The 25,466-nt window shown below is 44.3% G+C and overlaps 2 protein-coding genes across 5 annotated transcripts in view; both read right to left on the minus strand.

The window, feature by feature from the left end:
• taok2a (TAO kinase 2a) overlaps window positions 1–17,807 on the minus strand; it is a 26,066-nt gene extending 8,259 nt beyond the window's left edge. For 2 of the 4 annotated variants that reach the window (XM_013914531.1, XM_013914532.1), the window contains exons 1-12: window positions 9,011–9,142; window positions 3,522–3,593; window positions 3,200–3,301; window positions 2,665–2,710; window positions 2,474–2,570; window positions 2,239–2,352; window positions 1,712–1,803; window positions 1,546–1,639; window positions 1,372–1,453; window positions 1,121–1,291; window positions 625–834; window positions 413–541 (exon numbers count right to left, since the gene is read on the minus strand). In XM_013914531.1, the coding sequence (XP_013769985.1) occupies window positions 413–541; window positions 625–834; window positions 1,121–1,291; window positions 1,372–1,453; window positions 1,546–1,639; window positions 1,712–1,803; window positions 2,239–2,352; window positions 2,474–2,570; window positions 2,665–2,710; window positions 3,200–3,301; window positions 3,522–3,593; window positions 9,011–9,142 (1,341 nt within the window). Of the gene's footprint in view, window positions 1–412; window positions 542–624; window positions 835–1,120; window positions 1,292–1,371; window positions 1,454–1,545; window positions 1,640–1,711; window positions 1,804–2,238; window positions 2,353–2,473; window positions 2,571–2,664; window positions 2,711–3,199; window positions 3,302–3,521; window positions 3,594–9,010; window positions 9,183–17,317 lie in introns of those variants that run through there. The other 2 variants (XM_013914529.1, XM_013914530.1) reach the window with 2 other exon arrangements.
• Window positions 17,808–19,702: 1,895 nt separating this feature from the next.
• On the minus strand, window positions 19,703–23,231 carry LOC102195919 (heat shock 70 kDa protein 1). The gene is made up of 2 exons (XM_005747716.2): window positions 22,835–23,231; window positions 19,703–22,153 (listed from the first exon to the last, which is right to left on the minus strand). The coding sequence occupies exon 2, from the start codon at window positions 22,128–22,130 to the stop codon at window positions 20,208–20,210; it is 1,923 nt and encodes a 640-aa protein (XP_005747773.1). The 5' UTR covers window positions 22,131–22,153; window positions 22,835–23,231; the 3' UTR covers window positions 19,703–20,207.
• Between the last annotated feature and the right edge of the window lie 2,235 nt (window positions 23,232–25,466).

Here is a 25,466-nt window from a genome sequence, read left to right on the forward strand (position 1 = left end):
TCTTGTTTGATGGCAGATACTCCCTTCACCCTGGACAAAAAGGCTAAAATGACCAAAGAAAAAGTGGGAAACACTTAAACATGAGAGGTTCTTGGACAAAGTTTGTGTTTTTCCATTGTTTAAGCTTCCAGCCAAGAGTGATACCATATATGCCCCATAGCTGCAGAAAAGGCTAACATTGTTATATTTTTACAAAAAAAACAGCTGAACATGAGAGGTTTTTGGACCAATTTTGTGTTCTCCATTCTTTAAGAACCGGCACAGTTTCAAAAGTACCGTTATCGGATAAAACCTAAACGATATCCATCCGTAGTCACTACTGTCTGTGGACAAACTGAGGTCATTTTACTCCACTACAGCTCCATTCATAGATATCTGTAGAACCTCCATCTCTATCTGTGACGGATCTTACCAAAGAGGCCGTGCGGATGGTGGCAAAGTGGTCACGGTTTCGATAGAAGGCTCGCCGGCGTCCAGCTGAAGGAGCCTGAGGCTGATCCATCTCTGGCTGGTACGGGTCATCGTAGATGTTGTCCTGACCCTGAGGAGGAGGAGGGAGAATCAGGATGGTGAATCCAGAGGAGGCGAGCTGGATGTCAGGTGAGCTTTAAGCCAAGCACTTACCGTGGGTCGGTGGATGATGGAGCTGTTGGAGGTGACCGTGTGCTCGCCCTCCTGCATCATGGCCATCTCGTTGCTGCTGTCGTCGGAGGCGTCGGCGAGGCTGTTGACCGAGCTGCTCTGAGAGCTGGCTGAGATGGACATACTGGGAACAGACTGGGAGCTCTCCATGCTGTTAACGGTGCCCGTCTGCAGCAGGTACGGCTCCACCTCCTGAAACACACAAAACAAAATCTTCTTTCACACATGAATCCTCATCAGGAGTCCCTCCCAGCCCGATCACATGACAAGACCTAAAGCTGAAACGGAGAGGGCGACAGCTCAGGCGGCCCGCCTTCGGCTTTCTCACTATTTTTGTGCACACAGTCAAGTTTCCAGTAACACTCCAACATTCCTGCTTAAAGCCAGTCAGAGGAAAATGTTCTGAGGTTAGTTTCCTCCTTTTTTGGTATTTAAAGCCAAAAAAGCACAAATCTCCTGATCTGTGCTCCTTCCTCACCTCCTCCTCCTCGCCTCCCTCGGTGACGGGGCCGTTCTGTTGGGTTTCCTGGAACAGGATCTTCTTCATCTTGCGGTACTGCAGGTTGTCGAGCTCCCTCACCGCGTCCTTGGTTCGTGCAATCAGGTCCATGACGACGGTCAGCGGGCGCTCGTGGCACAAGAAGCGATGCTGCGGGAGGAGGGATAGAAATGACAGGTGAGCACACAGCAGGGCAGGTTTAAAAACTGTCCTGGATCAATAACGCTCACATTGAGAAGCACGTCCGAGGTAGGCCGGTCCTGGGGAATCTTCTGTAGGCAAGAGTCGACAAAACTGCGGAAGGAATCGGACCTGAAACAAAAACACAACATCAGTTCACTGCAGTGTCTCCGAAGTGGACAGAGGGATACACGGCGCCGCAGGAAAACATGGAGGCTGCTCACCAGTGATTGGACTGCAGGACGGGGCTTTCATTCTGAGCGATGTGGTATAAGGCACTCATAGCATTCATGTTGAACAGGGGGGGCTTCCTCTCCGCTGCAGAAGAACGACAGTTAGCATCACAGAGCCCCAGGCTCACACTTTAAGAGCACAGACAGCAGCTCATACCCAGCTCTATGCAGGTGATGCCCAGGGACCAGACGTCCACCTTCCCGTCGTACTGGCCCTCGTCCATGGCCAAGATCACCTCCGGAGCCATCCTGGAGAAGACAGAGAGAACGGGCCGAGTCATCCGCTGGTGCGCCGCACGACGTGCAAAATGTGTTTCAGCGAAACAACAAAAAAGCTGCACTACGAGAAAAAAACTCAGATCTTGTCCACTTATTTTATTATTCTGGGGTTAAAACTGAACATCTGCAGACAAACAAAGCTACACTGAAGCTGTTTAATCAACAGCTGGTAAAAGTAAAATCTCAGAGAGCAGCGCTGATGATCCTGAATATGACCTTTCAGCTAATATTAGGCTAATTTTGCTGTTGAAAAGAGACTTTGAACAGATCCTGGGTACAAATTCAAGAAGCTTTCAAATGTAAACGAAGGAGATCTCATCTGTGGTCCGGTCCTATTCACGCTCTGATTGGTCGTTGGTGTTGTCTGTTCAAAACATGGACTGAACGAGCTCCATCGATGCTCACCAGTATGGCGTCCCCACGAAGGAGTTGGCCGGAGACACGATGGAGGCGGAGCCAAAGTCCCCCAGTTTGACCTGACCCGGCTCCGTCAGCAGGATGTTTCCTGCCTTCACGTCCCTGCAGGAGAGAGGAGAGTGTGACCCCTGCTGGCGGTGGGCTCTAACTGCATCTACGCCACACGTCTGTGTGTTTGCAGGTCTTCTTGGTTTAAAGGAGCTGACGGACAAACAGATCTTACCTGTGAATCATATTGTGAGAGTGAAGATATGCCAACCCCTGCAGTGCACCGTGGGTAATAGCAGCTATTTCTACTTCCTGGAGCGGCTTTTTGTGAACTGCAAGGAGAAAGAAAAGTTTATTCATCAGAAAAACCAGAAACACAAGAAGAATGAATAAAAACGGGTGAAGTGTGTGCAGCACTGCACGAACCTTCAAGGAGGTCTGAGGCCGAGCCGAGGCAATACTCCATCACCAGCTGAGGAGGAAACGACAGCGATTACACATCATCAGTGAAGGAGCTCACACAGCCGACCTAACATGATGAACTCCTCCACCTCTATGTGTCACAGCTCGGCTGAGACCGCTTCGACCAACAGAAACGTCTCCATTTCAATGTTTTTCCACTGTGAGGTGATGTCACCGAATAACAGTTCAGTTACTAAACACTTGTTCCTAATAAAATGACATTTCCCCCCCTATAATAACCAACAGGAGACAGACTATGGGCAATTTAGAGTTACAACTTAACTTAACCCCAATAACTGCGTGTTTTTGGACTGTGGGAAGAAGCCGTTGTACCTGGAGTGAACCCCCACAATCATTGGGAGAGCATGCAAACTCTACAAAGACCCCGGCCTGATAGAGGAATGAACTCAGGACCTTCTTGCTGTGATTCAACAATGCTAACCACTGTGCTGGCCCTAGGTAAAACACCTCCCCGTTAACCACGCGTTACAGGACGTACCCATGCCGTGTGCTCCTTCAGGTAGCAGCCCAGGTACTCGATGGTGTTGGGGTGGCGAAGCTTCTGCAGGAACTTCACCTCTTTGATGATGTCCTGCCATTTCTGCACAGCAACAGAAAAACACTCAGCTCTTCTTTCTAAAGTGTCTCACAGCACATTTAAAATGTAAAGAAGTTCGAAAGAATTTAAATCTGTAAAATAATTTTTCTGGCACACAAAATCCCAAAATTAGCTGCTTAACATCAGTGCGACTGTTTCCCATCAGAGCACGAGCAGACGAGGGCAGGCAGATCTTCAAATCTACGATCGTTGCGCTCGTTACCTCGTTGGTCTGCTTGCCGCTGTACGACATCTTTTTGATGGCCACCACTTCATTGTTGCTGACATCTCGGGCCTGTTGGACGACACAAACACAATCAGCCCTCAGTACATTTCAGTTCTGTTTCAGGAATCGAACCCGCGATCTGCAAGCCTGCCCTCACAGGCGTGCATCCACCGAGACTGTGCTGATGAGGAGCCAGTTCTTATTGTCCAACTACACCAGAGGGTGGAGTAATCTCTGTGTGAGAAAAGTAATGGCTCGGGCCCAGGAACGTTACGCTGCTGTGGTGACAGGTAGTTGGCATGGCGCCGCGCTTGACTTTGATGGAAAGGAGTGGAACCGGTTTTCGATTGGGGACTGCGTCAGGATGTGTGAGCAACCGGTTTGTCCCCTCTGACAAACCGCCGGCGAAACAACTTCATAGATTTATTTAAAAGGGTTTCCAATGAGCAACATTTAAAGAGAGAAAAATATTATTTATCTCTCTCTAGATCTATATCTCTCTAGATCTATATCTCTCTCTCTCTAGATCTATATCTCTCTAGATCTATATCTCTATATATCTATATTCATGAATTATAATCAAGCTGAACCAGTGAACAGAGAAAGATTTCTCTCACACGGTTGGATAATAAAAGGTTTCAATCCGACCTCCTGACTTTACTGTCAAAGGATTAGCTTCTTATTCCAGTCTTTAGACTCATCCAGCATGCTGCTGTTCTCTGGAAGGAGGTGGAGACTGCAGTAAGTAAACTGTGCCCACTTCATGGTTATTTTTAAAGTAATGTTTGGTTTAGGAGACAATAGAGTAAGCTTTCTTCCTCTTCCTGTTGATTTAAGACTGATGTATTTATGCTTCTAGGTAACTGTGTCATGTTTGATTTCACCTCTGACAGAATCCATCAGAACAGAAAAGGAAAGCGTTTTCTTTGTGCTCGTCTTCGTTTGCATTTAAAATCTGTGTGGAAACGTCACCTGGTGCACAGGAAATGCACTCCCTGGAGAAAACCGGCTTCGTCTAATCCCCAGTCCTGATTACAAACGTTCCTTCGCTTCTCGTCTGCTTTGCGTTTAGGAAAAATCAGCTTACTGTGGAAGCCGACAGTAACCGGGTCACGCGTGTGTAAATGACACGACTCGCTTTGTTACAGGATTTTCTTTTAGAATAACATCTTAAAGACACGAAGGGGAAAGAAATAAGAGGCTTACTTCTGTAACCGAGTCTGCTCCATTTACTCGGCACAATTAGTCTGTTGGAAAAACGTTTCTTTACATCAGTTTTCCTTTCCTCTTTTTCCCCTCGGACTCGGCGTGCAGGTTAATTTTAGGACCACTCGGTGGAGCCAAACGATCAACAAGCCCTGCTCGGTGAGGCGAGAACAGAGCTGGACACAATGATCCATTAGTCATCCAAACTACATGATTTATTTTTGAATCACATACTCGATGTTCTCACAGCTGTTCAAAGTGTTGGATCCTGATCCTGAGAGAGGACGCTGCTTACAGGCGCCAGATGAATTCGTTCTGCATTCTCACAGTACTGATAAGACCCTGTGATGCAACAGCATCACCTCTGCTGTCAAGAAGACCTGAAATGAGCATTAAAATACACAAACTAACATCTTTGGAGTCCCAATACAGCAGCATTGCACGATTTACTGCTCATCATAATTTTCCCTTATCTTACACTGAGCCTTGGAGCAGCCCATCAGTTCACCCTCGACACAAACAGGAGGTTTAAAAGCAGCTAGGTTGGTTTTTTTGTTTTGTTTTTTTTTGGGGTGGTGGTGGTGGTGGTGGTGGTGGTGGTGGGGGCAGAGATCTCAGTCATGTCATCAGTGGAAGCCAAAATCCTAACAGATAGAATTGTGACCCAATGTGTGACGCAGCACATAAAGAGCCAGACAAACACCCCAGAACAGCCGAGCAGCGATCAAACCAATAATAACTGTTAGTTATTGTCAGTGTCTGCTAACATCGCTCTCAACTACAGCTGAAAGATGTTGTTTATCGAACGATTTCTGATCCATAACCTGCAGATAAACAGCCACGGCCAGCAAACGTCTCAGCAGGTTTTTCATGAACAAACAGAAATAAACTTTTTCACCGTTAGCTGTGGCGATAACGCTGCATAGTCGAGCAACAGTGTCGTACAAAGTGCAGCTTTTAATCAATTATCGTTCCTTAATATACTGCTAATAGTATCGCCACTGATTTCTAGAATCGATTCAATTCACGATTCGAATCGGGAAAATTTTGCCTCTGTCAGAAATATTATAATTCTGATCATGCATCAGTACATTTCCATATTTTTATATCTATAAAAAGAAAGCTGACACTTGTGAGACTTTATCAAAGGTGTGAGCGTCACAGCAGAGGCCTTTGTGTCAAAGCAGCTGAGGATAAAACAGAAAAACATGAAGGTGATTTTCCTGGCCTGGGATTTTATAGCAGATAACCTTAAAAACATTCTGCAGTAGATCAAAAACAAAAGAAAGTCATTAATCAACACATGAATGTTACCTGATGCTGCTGAAGTGAAGCAGAGCAAAGTTACAGAGTTTTATTACACAGCCAATGTTCCCTCTAAGCTGCGCGCGTGTGCAATTGTGCACTGCTGCACGTTTCTGCGCACAGAAAAAAGTCGAACCTGAATTGAAATGAAAATTAAAACTTTAACGATTCTGTTCTGCAGTGTGAGTCAGTGACTGGCTGCTCCTGTATGGGATCAGAACGATGCCTCCTTATCCCGTAGTCCAGCTAGTCACGCGATTCACATTCGTATATACGCAGCTGATCAACGTCATTGTCAGGCTCTGACAGCGTCCTTATGTGCCGACACCAGTGTTTTAGCAAAGCGGCTGATGTGGAGTGAAGCCACGTTAATGACAACGTGTACAACCATTGGAGACGTGAGCAGGACAGACGGAACAACTGACGGACAAAGTGAGGACTTTATACCAGTTTGTAAATTGTGTTGATCGGCCACGTAAAACCAGAGTTATGATAAAATATCTGCAATGTTTGTTTTTCTTCCTGAATACTGTCGTTGTTTATATTTACTGCGGGAAGAAACGGTAAAAACGGCGTTTTATAAGGAAAACGCTCGAAAGCCTGTGAGCAAAGACAAAACCACGCGGACCCGAGCTGTCGGCTTTCAGCCCCGACCGTGTCCGTGCCGTCGGTGAGAAAGTCACAGCTCACTGATCCTGATGCGTCGGCGGGTCGAGCTTTGTGTTCACGTCTCTGTGCAGAAGCCTGTTCCTGCTCTGTTACTGTTTTAATCTTTGGTGGTTGTTGAAGTTTTGTGAGGTTTAACCGGAGATTCTGGCGTTTCTGGCAAAATAAAATTATATTTAAAAATCGATTCAGGATTTGAATGAATCAATTTCACGTTATTAAAGCCAGAATCAATTTTAATCGATAATTAAAACCCAGCCCTAGCTAATAGGTTTTTTTTTAATCAATATCAAGTTTTCACAAAACCTTTAATTTACTGTTATTATTTATTTCACTGCTTAGAAATCGTGACTACTAATTAGAAGCTCTTAGTTGCCACCTCCCTCAGTTTAAGGCAGCTTTCTTTTGATTGGCAGCTCTTCAGAAGCTGAAGGTCTGAAGAGTGAGTGGGTGGGGCTTCTGTGCCTGGGATGGTCGCATATAGGGGTTCAACTTTGACCTCACACAGACCCAAAAGAATAAAACAAACAAACAAACAAAACAGCTTGAGGGTCACCTCTCAGGGATTACTGTACACGCACCGCCCTCGCTACTTCAACACGAACATCCACCGCTGGAACAGGAGACACGACAGGAAACGCAAACACTTGAAGCTGTTGTGAGCGACAGTTTCAGAGACGCTGAGGGGCGCCGCGTGTGAAACGTTCTTTTTTATCTGATGCAAATTGCTGCGCAGCGTCTATTTCTGCAGCTCTTCTCTAATGGCCTTTCAAGGCTCCTCTGAAACTCAGACATGCAGTGTGGAGGTGTGAGTCTACCACTCAGCCTCAAGAATATTTTACAGGTGAAATGAGATGCAGAGGCGCGGCGCACACACTCGTCGTGTTCCCACTGTTTTCTAATAAGCTGGGGGACATTTTCAGATTCACACTCTCTTTATTAATGGCAGATAAGAGTGATTTTAAAGAGAAACCCACACAGATCCACACGGTGGACAGCTCGGCGAGTACATCCAAGAGACACTCAGACAACAATCCAAACTATTTGATTTGGGTTAAGATAAGCCCAGCGTGCAGAACGCCGTGCTGCTGTATGTCTGCACCTATACAAACATGTGCAGATGCAAGCTTCACGTCTGCTCTGGTCCCACACTTCTAAACCGGTTCACACCCATCAGTCACCGACTGCTGGAAAAACGTGATGATTCGCCGTCTAGCCGCAGAGCTTCCTTGTACTAAGAATAGCTTCAAGAACATTTTCTAAGAATTTCCCCTTAAAGTCAGAAGTAAATCCCGGCAGAGATAAAACTTTTTCATAAAACATGCTCAGCCTTTAAAAGAGCTTTGAAGCTGAAGTGTTTGAAGCAGAGAGGAGCAGTTAAGAGGTTTAGGAGTTTCTTAAGGACAGGAGGACGTGGTGGAACGATGCTCGTAGGTCACACAACCCCATGTGTTCATGTTCCAGAGGATCTGATCATTGCTACAATATGACGATCAAAACAGCCACTTAACTCGAGCACGTCTTTGTTCTAGATGTAAGAAAACATGCTGCCTTGGAGCGCCACAGCACAGAAACAGGTTGCACCAATAGCCCGACTGAGGTTTCTGCATCAGGACCAAAAGCACATGTGGTCCTTAGCTAGTCCCGTATAAGACCTGAGGACAGACGACCTCACACTGACTCTGGAACACTCAGGTGTACAGACTGGCCGATATGGCCTGAAATCCATATTGCGGTATAAATTGAAGCATGTGCGGTAACGATATATATCGCGATACATTCTTTTCTTCTGTGTAATGAATTCTCCGCACTATAAGGCCACTTAAAATCCTTTAATTTTCTCACAAATCAACAGTGCGCCTAATGTATGAATTCTGGTTGTGCTTACTGACCTCGAACCGATTTACTGTGCTACACGGCGCTCAGAAGAATTTGTGGGTTTTTCCTTGTTTGTTTGTATTACTTGATCCCTAAAGTGTTCTCCAATGAGACGGCAGCGACCCACAGCTCATTTAAGTTTGAGACCGCTGCTTTAGAGGCCCACACCTTTATTTTGGTGGGTACTGTAGTTATGAAGGTGCAGAGTCCTAACAAGCTGTGGACTTTAGTAAATCCAGGAGCAGACAGGATCGGCACATGTGACTAACTTTCTCTGAGGGATCATTTAACATGTAAACAACTTCACCTGATGTCTTTGTTTTAAACTCACACCTGGAGAGAGAAGCTGCTCACACTGAACAACATTAAAACCAGAGAGTGAGTTTGTTACTGACACGGTCAAAAGCGGACGCACTTCCGATGTTACTCACAAAGTACACTGCTCCAAAGCTCCCGTGGCCGATCTCCCGGAGGTCGGTGAACAGCTTCTCCGGGTCATCTTTGCAGAACAGATCAGCCACCTCGGGGTCCTTCAGATTGCCCGCCCGCGCATTCGAGGGCATGGCCAGGGCCTGGAGGATGGAGAGAGCGCTCAGGTCAGTGCTGCAGATTGAAATCAGGGTGAAAACATGGAGGTCAGAGGTCAAAGCTTTTTCTTGTTAACTGGGGTTTTAGTCATAATCAGATTTTATCAGATTTTCTGCTGGAGGTAAATAAATCTTTATGATCTGTGGATGTGATGCTTTATGAGTTTAAATCATTCTGACCTCTGTTCAGACATTTACAGGTTTTTTTATTAGTTTTCTTATTAGCGTGAAACATAAATAAAATATAATTACCATTATACAAACAATCACATAGCTATGTCCACACATACATATTTATCTACCTAAATGAGTATATAAAGGAGGGGAAAGAGGTTTTCTAAGTATCAATGATTCGGATTCAAGTACTGGAAAAGCTGGATCAAAGTTTTGCTATATGTTGGCTGCCCCTTTAACTAAGACAGCGGGTGCCTGTGTTGCTTTTGCAGCATGTGATTTGCCCGTTTATACTTCAGCTGGGCTGAAAACCATCAAATTAATGTGCCAAACATGCTGGGAAATGCATTCCTGCACTCTTGTAAAGTGACCCACTTCCAGTCTTCCCTCACAGAGACTCCATCAGCTTCCCTGATGTTCCCAGTCTGTGCTGCACATCTGTAACGCTGCGTATTGCACCAGGAATCCCACGACTGGCTGCTGCTGACGTTACCGTTCACAGTTAACATGGATCTGCACTTCAGCCGTCTATCTGGGAACCGGCTGACAAGTCGAGGCTTGTGAAGCGTTCCAGGGAAAATCGGGCTGTTTCACCGTGGGAGTGCCAAATACAAACAATGCAGGGAGGGAGAGTGACAAGGACCCATGTGGGCGAGACAAAATGGCAGCTGCGTTTTCACAAAATGCTCTTCACCATGAATGGGCTTCAATGAAGAACTGTTCGGCTCAGATCGCTTTAGTGACGGCAGCAGCGTGACGCGAAAGGCCGACAGCTTCCAAAATAAGGACACGCGCTCGTCCTTCAAATCCGCTCACCCAGTCACGTTCAGCCTCTGTCTTCTTGTTTCTACGACGACAGCGCTGCTGAAAAACATCAGAGGAGATCCACTTGTACGAAAACTAACGACGCCGACGATGACCAGCCCGGCGCTTCGGTGCAGACGCTTCAAATGTTTGGCTGTCCAAAATGGATCAGGTGTTCATTTGATGCACTCTCGGTATGAACAGTGCCGTGTTCACCTCCTCCCGCTGATACACAACTTTAGAGCTCCTGCAGACAGGTATGCACAAGCCCCTCCCTCAGCAGGTGAGGAAATTCAAGTGCACAACAATGAAAAACGCTTCGAGGAATTCCAAGAGATGGCGTTTCAAAAAACATAAATGTTAATCATTAAGAATAACCTGATACACAGACAGCAACGCGCCCGATACCTGCAGCTCCACCTACCGTGGCGACCACTCCCACCTCCTCTATGGGAAACGCCAGAATCTCAGTTTCAACAACCACCAAAGATGAAAACAGTAACTGAGAGCAGGAACAGGCTTCTGCACAGAGACGTGAACACAAAGCTCGACCCGCCGACGCATCAGGATCAGTGAGCTGTGACTTTCTCAGCGACGGCACGGACACGGTCGGGGCTGAAAGCCGACAGCTCGCCGACTCTGTCGGCGGGTCGAGCTTTGTGTTCACGCCCTTTTTCTCTCTCCAAACAACATTGACCGAACCAGCAGCAAAAGAAGATCCAAACTACGCTTCACACAAACATCGTCATGGATTCACTCTGACTTTTGCTGTTTTGCGTCCACCAGGATAAAATCACACTACATGCACATTCTCTGCCGTTGTTTACAGGCTGTCGGACGCTGTTTGTTTCCTTTTACTTACTTCCAAAAAGAAAAACCTAATTTCTGCCGTTCAATACTGAACAAATTTAAACTTTTTAAAATTATGCAAAATGCAAAACGCTGTGTCTCTAATAAAACCGCTGTAACTTCAGAGGTGATGTTCATGTGCTGATTAATGGTTTTCTTTCCTTTGTGATCGACTGCAGAATACTTTTATAAAATCCAGAACAGGAAAATCTGCTTCATGTTTTTCTGTTTTATCTTCAGCTGCTTTGACACAAAGGCCTCACTGTGACGCTCACACCTCTGATCAAGTCTTGCGTGTGTCAGCTTCCTTTTTATAGGTACAAAAATATGTAAATGTGCTGATCTGAGTTATAATATTTCTGACTGTCTGAGGCAAAATTTCCCAGATTCAAATCGAATTGAATCGATTCTAGAATTATAATTAACAATGTGCGCTGCTGCGTCACACGACACGTTTGTTTACGTCTGTTCTTCTTCGTTTAATTTCTCTGAGGTGTCTGAGGCTCCTAACATCCATTTGCGTTGCCTCAGCCACCGTGGTCGTTCCCTTTGTGTTGCTGGTTTGGAGAGGACAGGTTCCTCTGCCCGAGAGGCGGGGCTCATGCTTGTAGCACGTTTGTAAAGTTTTTTTTACTTTACACATAACTGCCACTCCCCTTAGCCTTAAGTTGCTGCATCAGTGTGCATTATTAACTGTAACGGAGAAACTCTGCACGTGTGCGTGTCGCCAACGAAGTAGGTCACAGTCATGGTGCTGCAGCTTCAGCAGAGACGATTGTGATGTTTATCTAACGCACTGCTTCTAACAACAGCTCTGAATATGCGACTCTGATGGGCCTCACATTCAGTCAACAACCAGAAAACAATCTGATGATTAAAGGATGCGATTAATCGTTTCAAATACACATTAATATTTGTATGAAGGTATAAGCTTAGTGCTCAAGCTCAGTTTGGACCGATTTCTTCCTTCCCATTTAAATAATTCATAAACAGGTCATAAGGGAAGCCGTTACCACGTCTTAATGCAGACATAATGAAATGTAGATGTTTTAGCTTCTTGGCACAAATTTCTCCATCAAATTTTCCAACTCGACTCAAAGCTTTAAGCTATTTATAGCTGCAAGAACTGACAAATTCCAGCTCGAGCAGAAATAAGAAAATGAAAGGAACTCCTCAGTGATTCAAATCTACATTCTGCCATGAAAATGGGTCTGAGGGAGGAGCAGAATCATGACATGCATTTAATGAAATGCCTGGCACGTGTTTTGGCTGCTGTATGTGGAGATCAGAGTGTACGACTTCGCTGTTACGCTCCGACTCAAATCAACACCGATTTAAATAAATCCACAAAAATCCAAAGAGAAAGGCCGAATCATCAGAGCGGTGGATGTAATCTGAGGCTGCACACTGAGCCGTGCTTATTGACATCCTTCTGTAACGGGGTTAATGTGGCGCTCATCCTCTGAGCGTCAGCTGCAGCCCCGAGAAGAGTCGCCAGCTTAACCAGGCCTCTGCACGCCGGCCGCCGGATCCCCATTTAACAACGCGCCCGCTCTGTGCCCAAGGTGGAGACAGATTCCCACCATCCTGCCCCCCTGACCTGAAAGCGCTTCTAAACACAGTGAAGCAATTTACAATTATGTATGGCGTGGCACTCGACAGCCTGCCGCTACAGTCAGAAGAAACACTACCCGTCTGAAAATATGACAGCAGAGGGGAAAGCAGCACCTTAATTTGCCTAAAACTTCACCGTGGTATCAAACTAGAGACCTTTATCGTGTCAGTCAGCCTTCACTGCATATCTGAACACCCTTTGAAATTCTACTTTAATGCTTTTAAAGACCTAAACTGAAGACTGAGTTCCTTCAACACTACAACAACTGCACAATGGGTTTAAATCTCCACATAAGATCCAACAGTAATCATTACTGCTCTATTCTCTGCTTTACTGTTCAGCGTTACATAAGAAATCAATCACACGTTTAAAACAAAACTTAAATGTGTCATTTTAGTCTCCGTTTACTGAACAACTGTAGATGTGTAGGAGCAATGTTGGAAGCATTTTGTAGCATTTCAATTTAAAATGAGACAACACTGATATCAGTAACAATATAGTGTTATTTCTCAAGTTTTTCCAGGCGAACCCGCCCGATAAACCAGATGCTGGTATTAAAGTATTTAAAAATCCACTGATAAATATTTGGCTGTGAATTTTGTGCATCTATTGGTTGGAAAACTAAGAAACATCAATGGTAATACCACGGTTAAAGGGTGTTCATTACTGCATGTGCATCATTTTATTCAGAGATTAGTTTATTGATTCTGGTTAGAGCAGGGCGATATGGCCAAAAATATTTATCACGATATATATTTGAAACTTTGCAAAAACGATATAACTGACGATATAATTGATGCGAGACAAAATACAACTTCACAACTTTACTAGTGCAAAGAAACCATCCATTTATTTTCACTTAAACAAGCAGCTGTTTTTATGTGCATTAAAGTTATATAAACATTTAACAGTGCAAATGCAAATTCCTTGCTGACAGCTTAACCAAAAGGCATCTCCAGTAGAAACGTACTGACATATCCTGAGCATAACCATGTATAATATCCACTGAAGTTAAAAAGAGGAGCTTTGCAACATTATGGTAAATGGACTGGTTCTTATATAGCGCTTTTCCACTCTTCTGAGCACTCAAAGCACTTTACACAACTTGTGCATTCACCCATTCACACCCATTCGCACAAGCACAACTGACGTTCACACACATTCATACTCCGATGAATGCATCGGAGAGCAATTTCGGGTTAGTATCTTGCCCAAGTATATTTGGCATGCAGACTAGGGGAAGCCGGGACTTGAACCACCAACATTAAACTGCAGTGTGCCAAATAAAAAAGTCAAATACGGACTTTTCCGACCATAAGGTGCACGGGATTATAATGCACATTAAGCATTTGTCTCTAACCATCAGGAACCTTCACGTTAACTTTTATCGAGTGGAAAAGTGTTAGTGTTCGTCCTCCAGCTTCACTGTTTATGTCATGCCAGTGGTTCCCAAACTTTTTTTGCTGGGCCCCCCTTGTTTTACAAGAAAAATGTTTGCGCCCCCTCCCCCTTCTCGCGCGTGCACGCGCTCACACATCCTCCAACCACACACACCCATATTTTGTCCGTGTCCCCCCCCTCCCCCGCAATGGCTCTGTGCCCCCCCTAGGGGGCGGGCCAAACACTTTGGGAAGGTCTGTGTTATGCTAACATAGCTGTGTAGCTAGCGATCACATAGCACATCGTTATATAGCAGCTAGCCCAACTTCAGTAACTCTACAAACGCCACTGCTGTTTAGTTTCCTGTCTTCATTTATGTTGGAAGTGACAGCAGAGCTGTACTTTTGAATGCTTCATAAATCTCTCAGTCAGAACATGCTACATCATGTTTAGGTAACTAGCGAAGCTAGCAAGCTAACTTCCTGTTAACTTCTAACTCCGTTAAATGTAATGAATTCTGTTTTCATGGATGCCTGGATGTTAAACTTCATAGTTACACCTGGTAAAGCAGCAACGCTGATCATTTTATTAAAGATGAAAGAATTTAGACAGTTTAACTCTCAGTGATGCTGCAGTGTTCGTTTGACTTTAGGACCCAGATTACTCCCAGATTTACAAGCACCTTAGTCCAACAAATACGACAATAACGACGGCCGCTTGCATGTTCTACAAAAAAAAATCTGCTTTGTTGTGTATCTGACAGACGAAAGCTAAACCTGAAGTTGCAGCATTTTTACAAACCAGTTCTGGTTCACCCGTTTCACTCAACAATCCGCTTTCTCCTTTCTCATTCTCCGTCGCCGCCATGCTTTTTCGGCCGTTAGTTAGCGTATGAAAACAAAGGCACTGCGCATTAGGGGTGGGGAAAAAAATCGATACTGTGTAGTATCGTGATATTTTGTTTGCTAATAATGTATCGATACAGGGACAGCAGAAATCGATATTTTGTTACAAAAAAGGTTTCTGTGCTCTGACTTCAGAGCATGTTGATCCTTTTTCTGAGCAAGAATCCTGACATTCCTTCACTGTCCAAATGTGTTTAACTTTTTTTGGCAGCAATAAACATGACAGTTTACTTATTTTAATTTAAGACATGTTTTATTTTAATTAAGTTTAAAACTTTTTATCTAATGTAAAATTATATTTTGTTTTAATTTACTTTCAAATTCTTCAGTTGCTGAATTAAGCTGCTCATCAACTGTTCAGCTGAATTACATTTTGAGCCTTCTCATTGGCTCGTCAGTCACCTGTGAAGCACTAAGATAAATAAAAGGTGTTAAATACAATGACTGCGTATGTGACAGGGACATTTGAGAAGCAGCTCTCCACAGTGTGGTTCAAATTAGCATCAGACTTGTTTTTGATGGCGGCTGAAGAAGCCAGACTCAGAGCGGACAGGAAGAGAACCAGGCCAAATTCCAAAATAAAAGACCTCGTACGGTCTAAATGTTTCTGGTGTGGTCTGAAGATGTGCAGCTGAAGGGATAAAACGGTGAAGCACCAACACTGCAGACACATACTGTGTGTATTCATGGGGTAACAAGCCCCTCGTTTTCTGTGAGGAACAATTCCACTTTTAGTGATTAAAGTCTGTTCGATTCTTACAGCTTTACTTCCCGTTAGTCTGACAAAGACCTAAATAAAAAAAAAAGGTTAAAATCCACTTAAAACTGCACTGATTCCGTTATCTGTGTATAATCCACAACAGATGACATCTCCAGGCCTACTGCCACCAGCTTCAGGTAACAGCCTCATGTGGACCTCAAAGACAAACGTCTCCACAAATTTCTCTTTTTAAACCTTTCGTATTACTTAAAAACACTTCAGACATTTGGGCCCTTTACAATCGTTTTTAACGTGTTTCTGAGGCTGTGCAGATGCCCGACAAAGATGATCACAGTAGAAATAACAGCAGCATTCAAATGGGGTCATGTTGACTCTGTTGCATAAGGTCTTTGTTGTGTTCATGGCTAGGTAAAATTTTATGAAACATCAGACTCGAGCTTTGGGGCGCATGCTGCTGCGTGTCGAGTAACAAAGGTCGGTCGCCATTATTGTTTGACTTCTCAGGTTCACGGTTAACTGCAGCCATCGTTTCTGAGGCGAGAAGACATCTCGTGGTTTCTATTTTTGTCCCTGTTCTGAGGAACGGGACCGATCCCGCAAGCTTGAACACGCAAGACTAGGAAAGCAAGTTTCCTCAACTTCCTACATGGAAAAACAAACTCACACTAGTTCAGTCAAGTTACATTTTTGTTTGGCAATAAAATCAAGAGAAAGGAAAAAGGGAAGCAGAGCCACAGACTGCTCTTTTTAAACAAAGCATGATGTGAAATGTTGTGCGTCAGTGGTGCTGAATGACCTCAATCACATGGCTGAATTTTAGCTCGAAGCTGCAAACAGTTTTGCATAATTAAAGCCAAGATGTTGCGAGCCTTGTGCAGTCATGTGGAGGCCAATGGCTCATATTTAGTCAAACGTAAGAGGTTTGATACGAGTGTGTGGCCCAAACTTTCCTTTGGGACAACACGAACATGTAACAGTTACACAAAGTGAAAGCTGAATGCTTTTCCGTGACTTGATGCCAAATCTCCCGAGGCAGGAGGAGGAGAGTTGGGGTCTTTATAACAAACCCAATTTCTCCAATGTTATTTAGGAGGAAATAAGGACACTGGAGATGTGTGGCTCTGATTTTAAGGCTTACATAAGCACTGCATGGAGAGCTGGTCCAAAACGGAAACCTCACATCCATTAAGATAGTTTGATTTGGATACAGAAGCTCCAAACCGGCCTGCACTCCACCCTCACAGATATCTTATCAGCTGCTTTAGTAAGCCGGTTATTGGCTGTTTTGTTCGGCATCTAAACTCAGATCGTTTCTCTAAAAACACTGATATACTTTCAGTTACACGAACGACTGCTTGGAGACTGCTGGGTCACATTTAGATGGCTGCGTGTCCTAGCTTGGATTTGTTAGGCTCGCTCGTAATTATCAATTATCTTACTAAATACACCTGGAAAAAAAAAGCAAAGCAACAGAAAAATGTAGGACAGTAATTTCAAAACAACTTCAAAAAATACCTGCAGGTTTACTGCGCCAAACTCCCAACTTAAACATCTCTCTCTTAACGGCTAAAAAATGATCACAAATACTTTAGCTACGGTGACATTTTTACCATTTTTCTTTACGAATATCTTTTTTAAAAAGCACTGGCACATTAGGGGCCCTCCACTTAGCCCGTGTGGAGCCGCTAACTAACGGTACTCACCGCGGCTTATTGTGGTTCCGCTCTGAACCGAAAAACAACCGATAGCAGCCGAGCTAACAGTGGACCTCAATCCTCATAGCCCGGAATCCCTCTCCGCAAACAGTCACCACCACGTCCGGGGCATTTCCACCCAGGTCGCTGCTGATATTTGTGAAGTTAATGCGGGATTTCCAGATGTCACAGACCGGCTCAGACTCGAGGCTCGCCTTCGTCCTGCGATCTTAGCCGCTGCTAACTGGTTAGCTTAGCTCGGATAGCCTGAGAGCTAACATTAACCGGAGCCGTCCTGCGGGGTGTGGCTGCTGTTTCTCCACGCCGCTGCTCCTCCGAGCATACTGTCCAGCTGCACCAACTTTTCTGAAAAACACGCCTAAAAAGCAGCCTGAAAATCCGCGCCCCGTCCCCGGGCCGGGCGTGTTTTCTTCCCCCGTTTTTGTTCTTGCTAAACACAAGATGGCACGGGCTGGCGGGGCGGGACTCAGAGCGGTGACCGGAAACTGCTGTCTTCAACTTCCGACAAGGGTCCCGCTTCACAAATAAAAGGGTATAAATAAACCGACCTACATGATATTAATAATCTAGTACAAACGCTCCAAGGCTTGATTTCATGATTATTTTTACGAGACTGCGGTTAATATCCAGAACTTATAAATTCAGCCGGAGAGGGAGAGCTTTAAAAACGAAAGATTATTCACACGATGAACTACAGCAGGGATTTATGTAGAAATCTCCTGAAGCTAATAAGATACTGTAAAAATCTTATAATAATGAATGTACAGGAAATAATATATATGGTGTACATGTATGTTATGTGAGGTGGTGTGCTGATTTTTTCATAGTGATGGACAGCCTGATAGATGAGGTCTAGTCTATGATATTTGCAGATAACACTCAGATCTGTAGTGACAGTCGGGAGTAGGTAGAGGAGAGCTTTAAGAAGTGGAGGTATGCTCTGGAGGGAGAGGAATAAAAGTCAGTGGAAGCAAAAGGTGTTGTGTCATGTGTCACAGGTGTGTGAATGAGAGGTAGACAGGTGGAAAAAAAACATGCAAGGTGCAAAGGTGGCGAAAGTAGATTGGTTTAAATACCTGGGGTCAACCATCCACAACAACAGACAGTGCACAAGAGAGGTGAAGAAGAGAGTGCAGAGATGGTGGCACTGATAAACAGACAGACAGAGCTGAACATGTTCAGATCTTACAATATAGAAAATATTTTGACCTTTCGTATTTTAGACATGTTAAAGATTGATCCATTTGCAGCCATTTCGGACTCTTGGTTCAGCAAATGGAACATTCCAGTTGTGCCTAATTAGACTTTTTTATGCATTAAAAAGTAAAAATCATAATATTAGGCATTAAATAGTAACATTAAGCTGCAGTCCTCTGTCGTAAATTTCCTCCAGTTACTCAGTATTTTCTCATCGACTTTCAATACAGGACATTTACTATCATTGTGGGTTACCAATGTCTTTATTCAGCTAAATTATGTAAGTAATATAAAATGTCTTGATTGATCTGTACTTATTTCTTCAGCTTGTGGCAGTTAGTCCTGTGCATACTTTGCTTTTCAATTTGTTCAAAATTAAAAGAAACCAATTTCACCGTACACTAATGAGAAAATTATGTGAGTTTGTCTTTACTGGGAAAAGAAAATGAGAGGTGGTGGCAGTATTGATTGTTGTGCATGAATGCTGGAAAGCTGCTCAGTTCTGATAAAAAAAAAAGTGTCATTCAGGCTCTGAAAGGTGTTAAATAGTGACATCTAGAGGTATTTCTGCGTACTGCAGTGCCTGTTTTCATATATGCGGTGCCATGCGTTCTTGATTTATCCTTGTACAGAGATGGTTTCCTGATCCTCTTTTTACCTAAAGGCCTCAAACAGTTTGCACAAAAATTCAGTATTAATGATCTCTGGTCTAACCGGATGACAAAATTCAGATGGAGAAATGTTTCAAAATGCAGTGATATGTATGACAACATGGTAAATTAAGCGAAGAAAAACATAAATGTATTTAATGACTGTTTTTATTGCAAAATCCAGCATTGCAAGAATATTAAAATTCATAAACACAAGTATAGCGGTTCCTTCACCTTTTCATTTACACATTATAAATAACAAAAACTAACATGAGGCCAATAGTTTGAAGTCAAAAGCTGTGTCCCAAAACGTCGGCTGCATCCTTCGGAGGACCCGGCCTTCGCGGTGTACGTGGGCCGGGTCCTTCAAAGACTGAGAAGGCCGGAAGTGCGAGGCTGTGAAATGGGACGGTCTAGCCTTCAGATTTGCGTCACCGCTGTGTCGGTGGAGTTTAATAAACTCGGCCGTCTGCTCCGTGCTATCTAAAATATAACAGGACACTGGCGTAAATTCTCGACCGTCTCACACTTCTGTTTAATCAGTTTTCTGTTTGACGTTTATTCAGCTGTGTGAAAATCCTGGAGGAACCCAGTCGATGGATTATTAAAGTTTATTTAATCTAATAACTTTGATCTCAACCAAACTGATTTACTCCAGAACAAATAAAACACCCAAAAAGGCAAACAATTACATCTTTAAGTTATCTGAGTGACTAATATATCATGTTTAACCTGAGTAGCAAAAGAGCGGGGGTCTGAAAACGATGAAGCCGGGAGTCCGCTGCCGGCTGGAGTGACCATTGAACCCCCCGGCCTGCTATCGAGCGGGTGGGTAACAGATGTCTCCGAAAACGTCGGCACACTTTTGCAAATATACGATTTATTGATAAACCGAGCAGATATTTGTAATTTACACCGCTGCTTTCTCGCCTTAAAATATGTTAAAAGTTTATTTTGTGGCCCACAGCTAAAGAGTCTGATGTGAGTGTTCAACAGTCCCAGTGAGCTCAGAGTCCATCTTCAGGGCCTCTTTAGTCCACCTCCTCAATAGTGGGACCCTGGGAGCCGGCTCGTGCCTGCTCTCCACAGGTAGCACCAGTGGGCATCCCTCCCTGATACAGCTTGCTGATGATGGGGTTGCACACTTTCTCCAGCTCTTTCTGCTTGTGTTGGTACTCCTCTTTATCAGCCAGCTGGTTGTTCTCCAGCCAGGCGATGGCCTCGTCACATTTCTCGACCACCTTCTTCTTGTCCTCCTCGCTAATTTTGCCCTTCAGGTTGTCGTCCTGCATGCTGCTCTTCATGTTGAAGGCGTAGGACTCCAGGGAGTTCTTGGCGGCGATTTTGTCCCTCTGAAGGTCGTCCTCAGCTTTGTATTTCTCTGCGTTCTGCACCATCCTCTCGATCTCTTCTTTGCTCAGTCGGCCCTTATCGTTGGTGATGGTGATCTTGTTCTCTTTGCCGGTGCTCTTGTCCACTGCAGACACGTTCAAAATGCCGTTGGCGTCAACGTCGAAGGTGACCTCAATCTGCGGGACGCCTCGCGGGGCGGGCGGGATCCCCGTCAGCTCAAACTTGCCCAGCAGGTTGTTGTCCTTGGTCATGGCTCTCTCTCCTTCGTAGACCTGGATCAGGACGCCGGGCTGGTTGTCGGAGTAGGTGGTGAAGGTCTGGGTCTGCTTGGTGGGGATGGTGGTGTTGCGTTTGATCAGGGCCGTCATAACCCCTCCGGCCGTCTCGATACCCAGGGACAGAGGCGCCACGTCCAGCAGCAGCAGGTCCTGAACGTTGCCAGAGGTGTCGCCCGAGAGGATGGCGGCCTGGACGGCGGCGCCGTAAGCCACGGCCTCGTCTGGGTTGATGCTCTTGTTCAGCTCCCGGCCGTTGAAGAAGTTCTGCAGCAGCTTCTGGATTTTGGGGATTCGGGTGGAGCCTCCCACCAGGACGACATCGTGGATCTGTCCCTTGTCCAGTTTGGCGTCCCTCAGGGACTTCTCCACCGGCTCCAAGGTTCCCCTGAACAGGTCGGAGCATAGCTCCTCAAAGCGAGCCCTGGTGATGGAGGTGTAGAAGTCGACGCCCTCAAACAGAGAGTCGATCTCGATGCTGGCCTGGGAGCTGGAGGACAGGGTCCTCTTGGCCCTCTCACAAGCTGTGCGCAGCCTCCTCAAGGCTCTTTTGTTCTGGCTGATGTCCTTCTTGTGCTTCCTCTTGAACTCCTCCACAAAGTGGTTCACCATACGGTTGTCAAAGTCCTCTCCGCCCAGGTGGGTGTCTCCGGCCGTGGACTTCACCTCAAAGATACCGTCTTCGATGGTCAGGATGGACACGTCGAAGGTGCCCCCACCCAGGTCAAAGATCAGGACGTTCCTCTCTCCTGACTTGCCTTTGTCCAGACCGTAGGCGATGGCGGCCGCCGTGGGCTCGTTGATGATCCTCAGGACGTTGAGGCCCGCGATGGCGCCCGCATCTTTAGTGGCCTGTCGCTGGGAGTCGTTGAAGTATGCCGGGACCGTGATGACAGCGTTGGACACCTTTTGGCCCAGGTAGGCCTCTGCGATCTCCTTCATCTTCACCAGCACCATGGAGGAGATCTCCTCGGGGTAGAAGGTCTTGTCCTCCCCTTTGTACTCCACTCCGATTTTGGGCTTCCCTCCATCTGAAATCACCTTGAAGGGCCAGTGCTTCATGTCCGCCTGCACCACAGGTTCATCAAACTTTCTTCCAATCAGCCTCTTGGCATCAAACACAGTGTTGCTGGGGTTCAGAGCCACCTGGTTCTTGGCTGCGTCCCCGATGAGCCTCTCGGTGTCTGTGAAGGCCACATAGCTGGGGGTGGTCCTGTTGCCCTGGTCGTTGGCGATGATTTCTACTTTCCCGTGCTGGAAAACCCCCACACAGGAGTAGGTGGTGCCCAGGTCGATGCCGATCGCTACGCCTTTAGCTGAAGACATCTTGATTACGTTGACTTAGTCTCCTAAAGAGGAGGCGAAAACATCAGAGAGGAACATTAACAAATACTGACAGAAGCAACAACAACTTCTGTTTATGGAGCGCTAAATTAAGTCAAACTATGGGTCCTTAAAATAACAAAGTTGCACAATTTGTGCAAATATTGAGATTTTAAGTTTTAAATATAACTAAATATTTTTTAAATCTTGCATGAAACATTGCTGCATTTAAAAATAAATCAGTACAGTCTTCCCTAGTCCAACTGAGTCATTTAAGTATATATTTATTATTGAATATGGTCTCGTGACTCTGCACGATTAATACTGTATTTTCTAGAAGGCAGCCATGATTTTAGGTGCTGGGTACAGATATAAATCCACCTCATGTCTAAACCTTATTTAAAATCTAAGGTTTTATTTAAACATTTTTAAATCAAATACTGCAGTAGTTATCTTTTATAACTGACACTTTTCCAACACCGGAACAACACTGAAACACTTAAATAAAAAGTTAAAAAATAAAGCTTATTTCATAAAGATGTAGAGGAATTGTAATTTTTGAGTTTTCGTCCAGCCACTAATGAATGAAGCTTCATTAAATAAACTTTAAAAGTATCCCTGAACATTACATTTCTTAAGCCTAATATTTAAGAAACTCATTTCGTTGAACAGAACATTATTTCAAATAAACTATAAATGAAACTCACTCTCGCTGACAGATGAAGATCGTTTAGAAGATGAATGAAGCTCTTGTTCTTCTCCTCTGTAGCATTTGTCTCGTCCAGCTCCTGTCGGTGGTCTGATGTCAGAGTCTCTAACCGGCACGGTGACTTTATACGTTCCTCGCTGACTTCTCGTGAGTTCTCGAGCTTTCCCGTGACTCTCGTCCAATCAGAGTGCTCCGCGGTGAGCTCTGCGTGGTGACGTCAGCGGGAGAAGTTTCTACCAGCTTCTCCGAGAATCTCATAGAAGAAGGTCAGAACGTGGAAAAATGATAGATAGAACAAATCTGAGTCAGCGGATGTGGGCAGGGGAAAAGGCCAAGTTCTGTAACTCTGAGTCACTAAACATGAAACAAAGCAAGGTTTTTCACCTTTGAATACGATATTATCACCATCATCGACTAAAATCCGTTTCGTTGCAGCGATAATTAACTAGACTTAACATAAATCCTTTAAAATTACACATTTTGGGATAAAGTTCGCTTGATAGAAGAAGAAAATCGCTGAAGTATAATTCATCTAAGCTCTCTCGGTGCAACTGCCGTCTGCTCCTTGCTATCTAAATTATAACTATTTATAAATTATAAACTCTCGACCGTCTCACGCTTCTGTTTAATCAGTTTTCCGTTTGATGTTTATTCAGCTGTGTGAAAACCCTCCCGAGGGATTAATAAAGTTTTATTTAATCGAATCTAGTAACTTTAATCACAACCAAACCGATTTACTCAGGGAAAAAAACACTGAAAAAAGTCAAACAATAACATGTATGAGTTATTTAAGTGACTTATATAATGTTTGACCTGAGTAGCGAAAGTCCGCAGAGATTTGAAGACGATGTGACCGGAGTTTGCTGTTCTCCCCGGCTCAGATATCTGACGTTTACATTCTCGTCTGAAAATGTGTTAAAAGTTTATTATGCGACCCAGAGAGAGTAATAAGAGCAATATTAAAGCTCAGTAGCCGCAGTAGTAGTAGCCATTGTTGGAAACTGGAATTGGCTGGGCCAATCTGCGATATGGTTTTTCAATTTTGTTGTCCGGGTGGAAAATCGGGAGAAATTCGGATGAATGGTGGCTCCGGGAGATTTTCGGTAGGGGGACTGAAATTCGGGATTCTCCCGGAAAAATCGGGAGGGTTGGCATGGATGCAATATTTTTGACTATTTTAAAGAAAAAGCAGTAAAGATGAAAAGAATTAGAAAGAAAGAAATAACACATAAAATGTTTGTGACTATTCTGTGAGGTAAGTGGTGGAAGAAAAAAGTTTGATTACGAGTTAATAAACAGAAATATATAAAATGCAACTTTCACTCTGAGGTGTTATTCTCATTTCATTCCACTAGATGTCACCAAAGTAAGGTTTAAATCAACAGAGAGCAGGAAGTAAGGACTGCGGTCAGAGAGGAATGATCCAGGGGCGGTTTTAGCCCATTTTAATCAAAATTCATCAAAGCACCCCCAAAGATTTCTTACTTTTTTGACAATATTTGGTACAGGATAGTGTCATATTTTTTGTGTGATACACTACAAAAATATAGAAACTTGGTTGAGATGTAATATTTTAACAACAAAAGTATAGATACCCCCCCCCCTCCCAAAATGGTTTGTTCCAGCTCGCCCCTGCTCTGGCTCTGGCGCCGTTGCTGCCAGAGCGATGGCGGCTGAGACGCAGCAGAGGGAGGTGGAAGAGCCTGGCTTAAAACAGGACATGTTAGCTGCCTTTAACCTTGCGTTACTCTTTGTACAGTTGGTAGGAGTCAGACCATGTTTCTTTTAGCTGAAAAACATGACACCAGGTAACCTGCAGTGTGGGAAACGTGTTTCCCACGATGTTTGCTGCCCTACAATCCGTCCTGCTCTGTAGTGAAATCAGTGATATTTGACCGTCCTGTTGCTCCCATTGAAATGTATACAGCCTGTTTAAAATCTACAACTTAACATTGTCTGTAGCTGCTGCTGTTACCACTGTCCTGTTTGAAAAGGAATGAGAGAAGCTGCTTATTTTGTCATATGTGCCGATATGGCTAACTGGCTATGATAACTGGCTGGATTCCCATAACTGCTGTTGTTTGTGTGTGTGTGTGTGTGTGTGTGTGTGTATGTGTGTGTGTGTGTGTGTACAGTGAGACAGCCAGGTTCATAATGGATATAAGGGCGGAAGGTCAGGAAGAATGAGGTAAGGAAACAGACAGGGAGCAGTGACAGGCACAGCAGAAACTCTTAAACTGCTTGAGAGAGTTGATCACCAAACACTGACAGATTTGCCAACATCAAGCTGAGGCGACATTAAAATAAAATAAAAAATCTGCAGAGCCATATTAGTATCTGCAGTAAAGATCTTTTCATACATTGTACCATAGGCATAGTTGCCTCCATTTTTATAATTTCTTTATTAATATTTTGTACATTTCAAGGACTCTTCTATTTTTGGAGTGTATTTTTATGTATCTGTATTATATTATACATACACATTAAAAGCTCACTATGAGCATCATTCATTATTCTCCCCAGTAATTAAGGTTAGGATGTATTTTTATTCCGATCCATTCTTCTTTTGCAGCATTTAAATAACCTTGATCTGATTTGATGGTTTTGTTAAAAACTTTTCAAAAAAGTGT

The sequence above is a fragment of the Pundamilia nyererei genome, unplaced genomic scaffold (genome assembly GCF_000239375.1).
Source record: "Pundamilia nyererei isolate P.nyererei 1_Seehausen unplaced genomic scaffold, PunNye1.0 scaffold00202, whole genome shotgun sequence".
NCBI classification, from domain to species: domain Eukaryota; kingdom Metazoa; phylum Chordata; class Actinopteri; order Cichliformes; family Cichlidae; genus Pundamilia; species Pundamilia nyererei.

Bases quoted from the DNA above. Each gene is read 5' to 3' on its own strand.
- LOC102195919 (XM_005747716.2), bottom strand. From the start codon at position 22,130: ATGTCTTCAGCTAAAGGCGTAGCGATCGGCATCGACCTGGGCACCACC.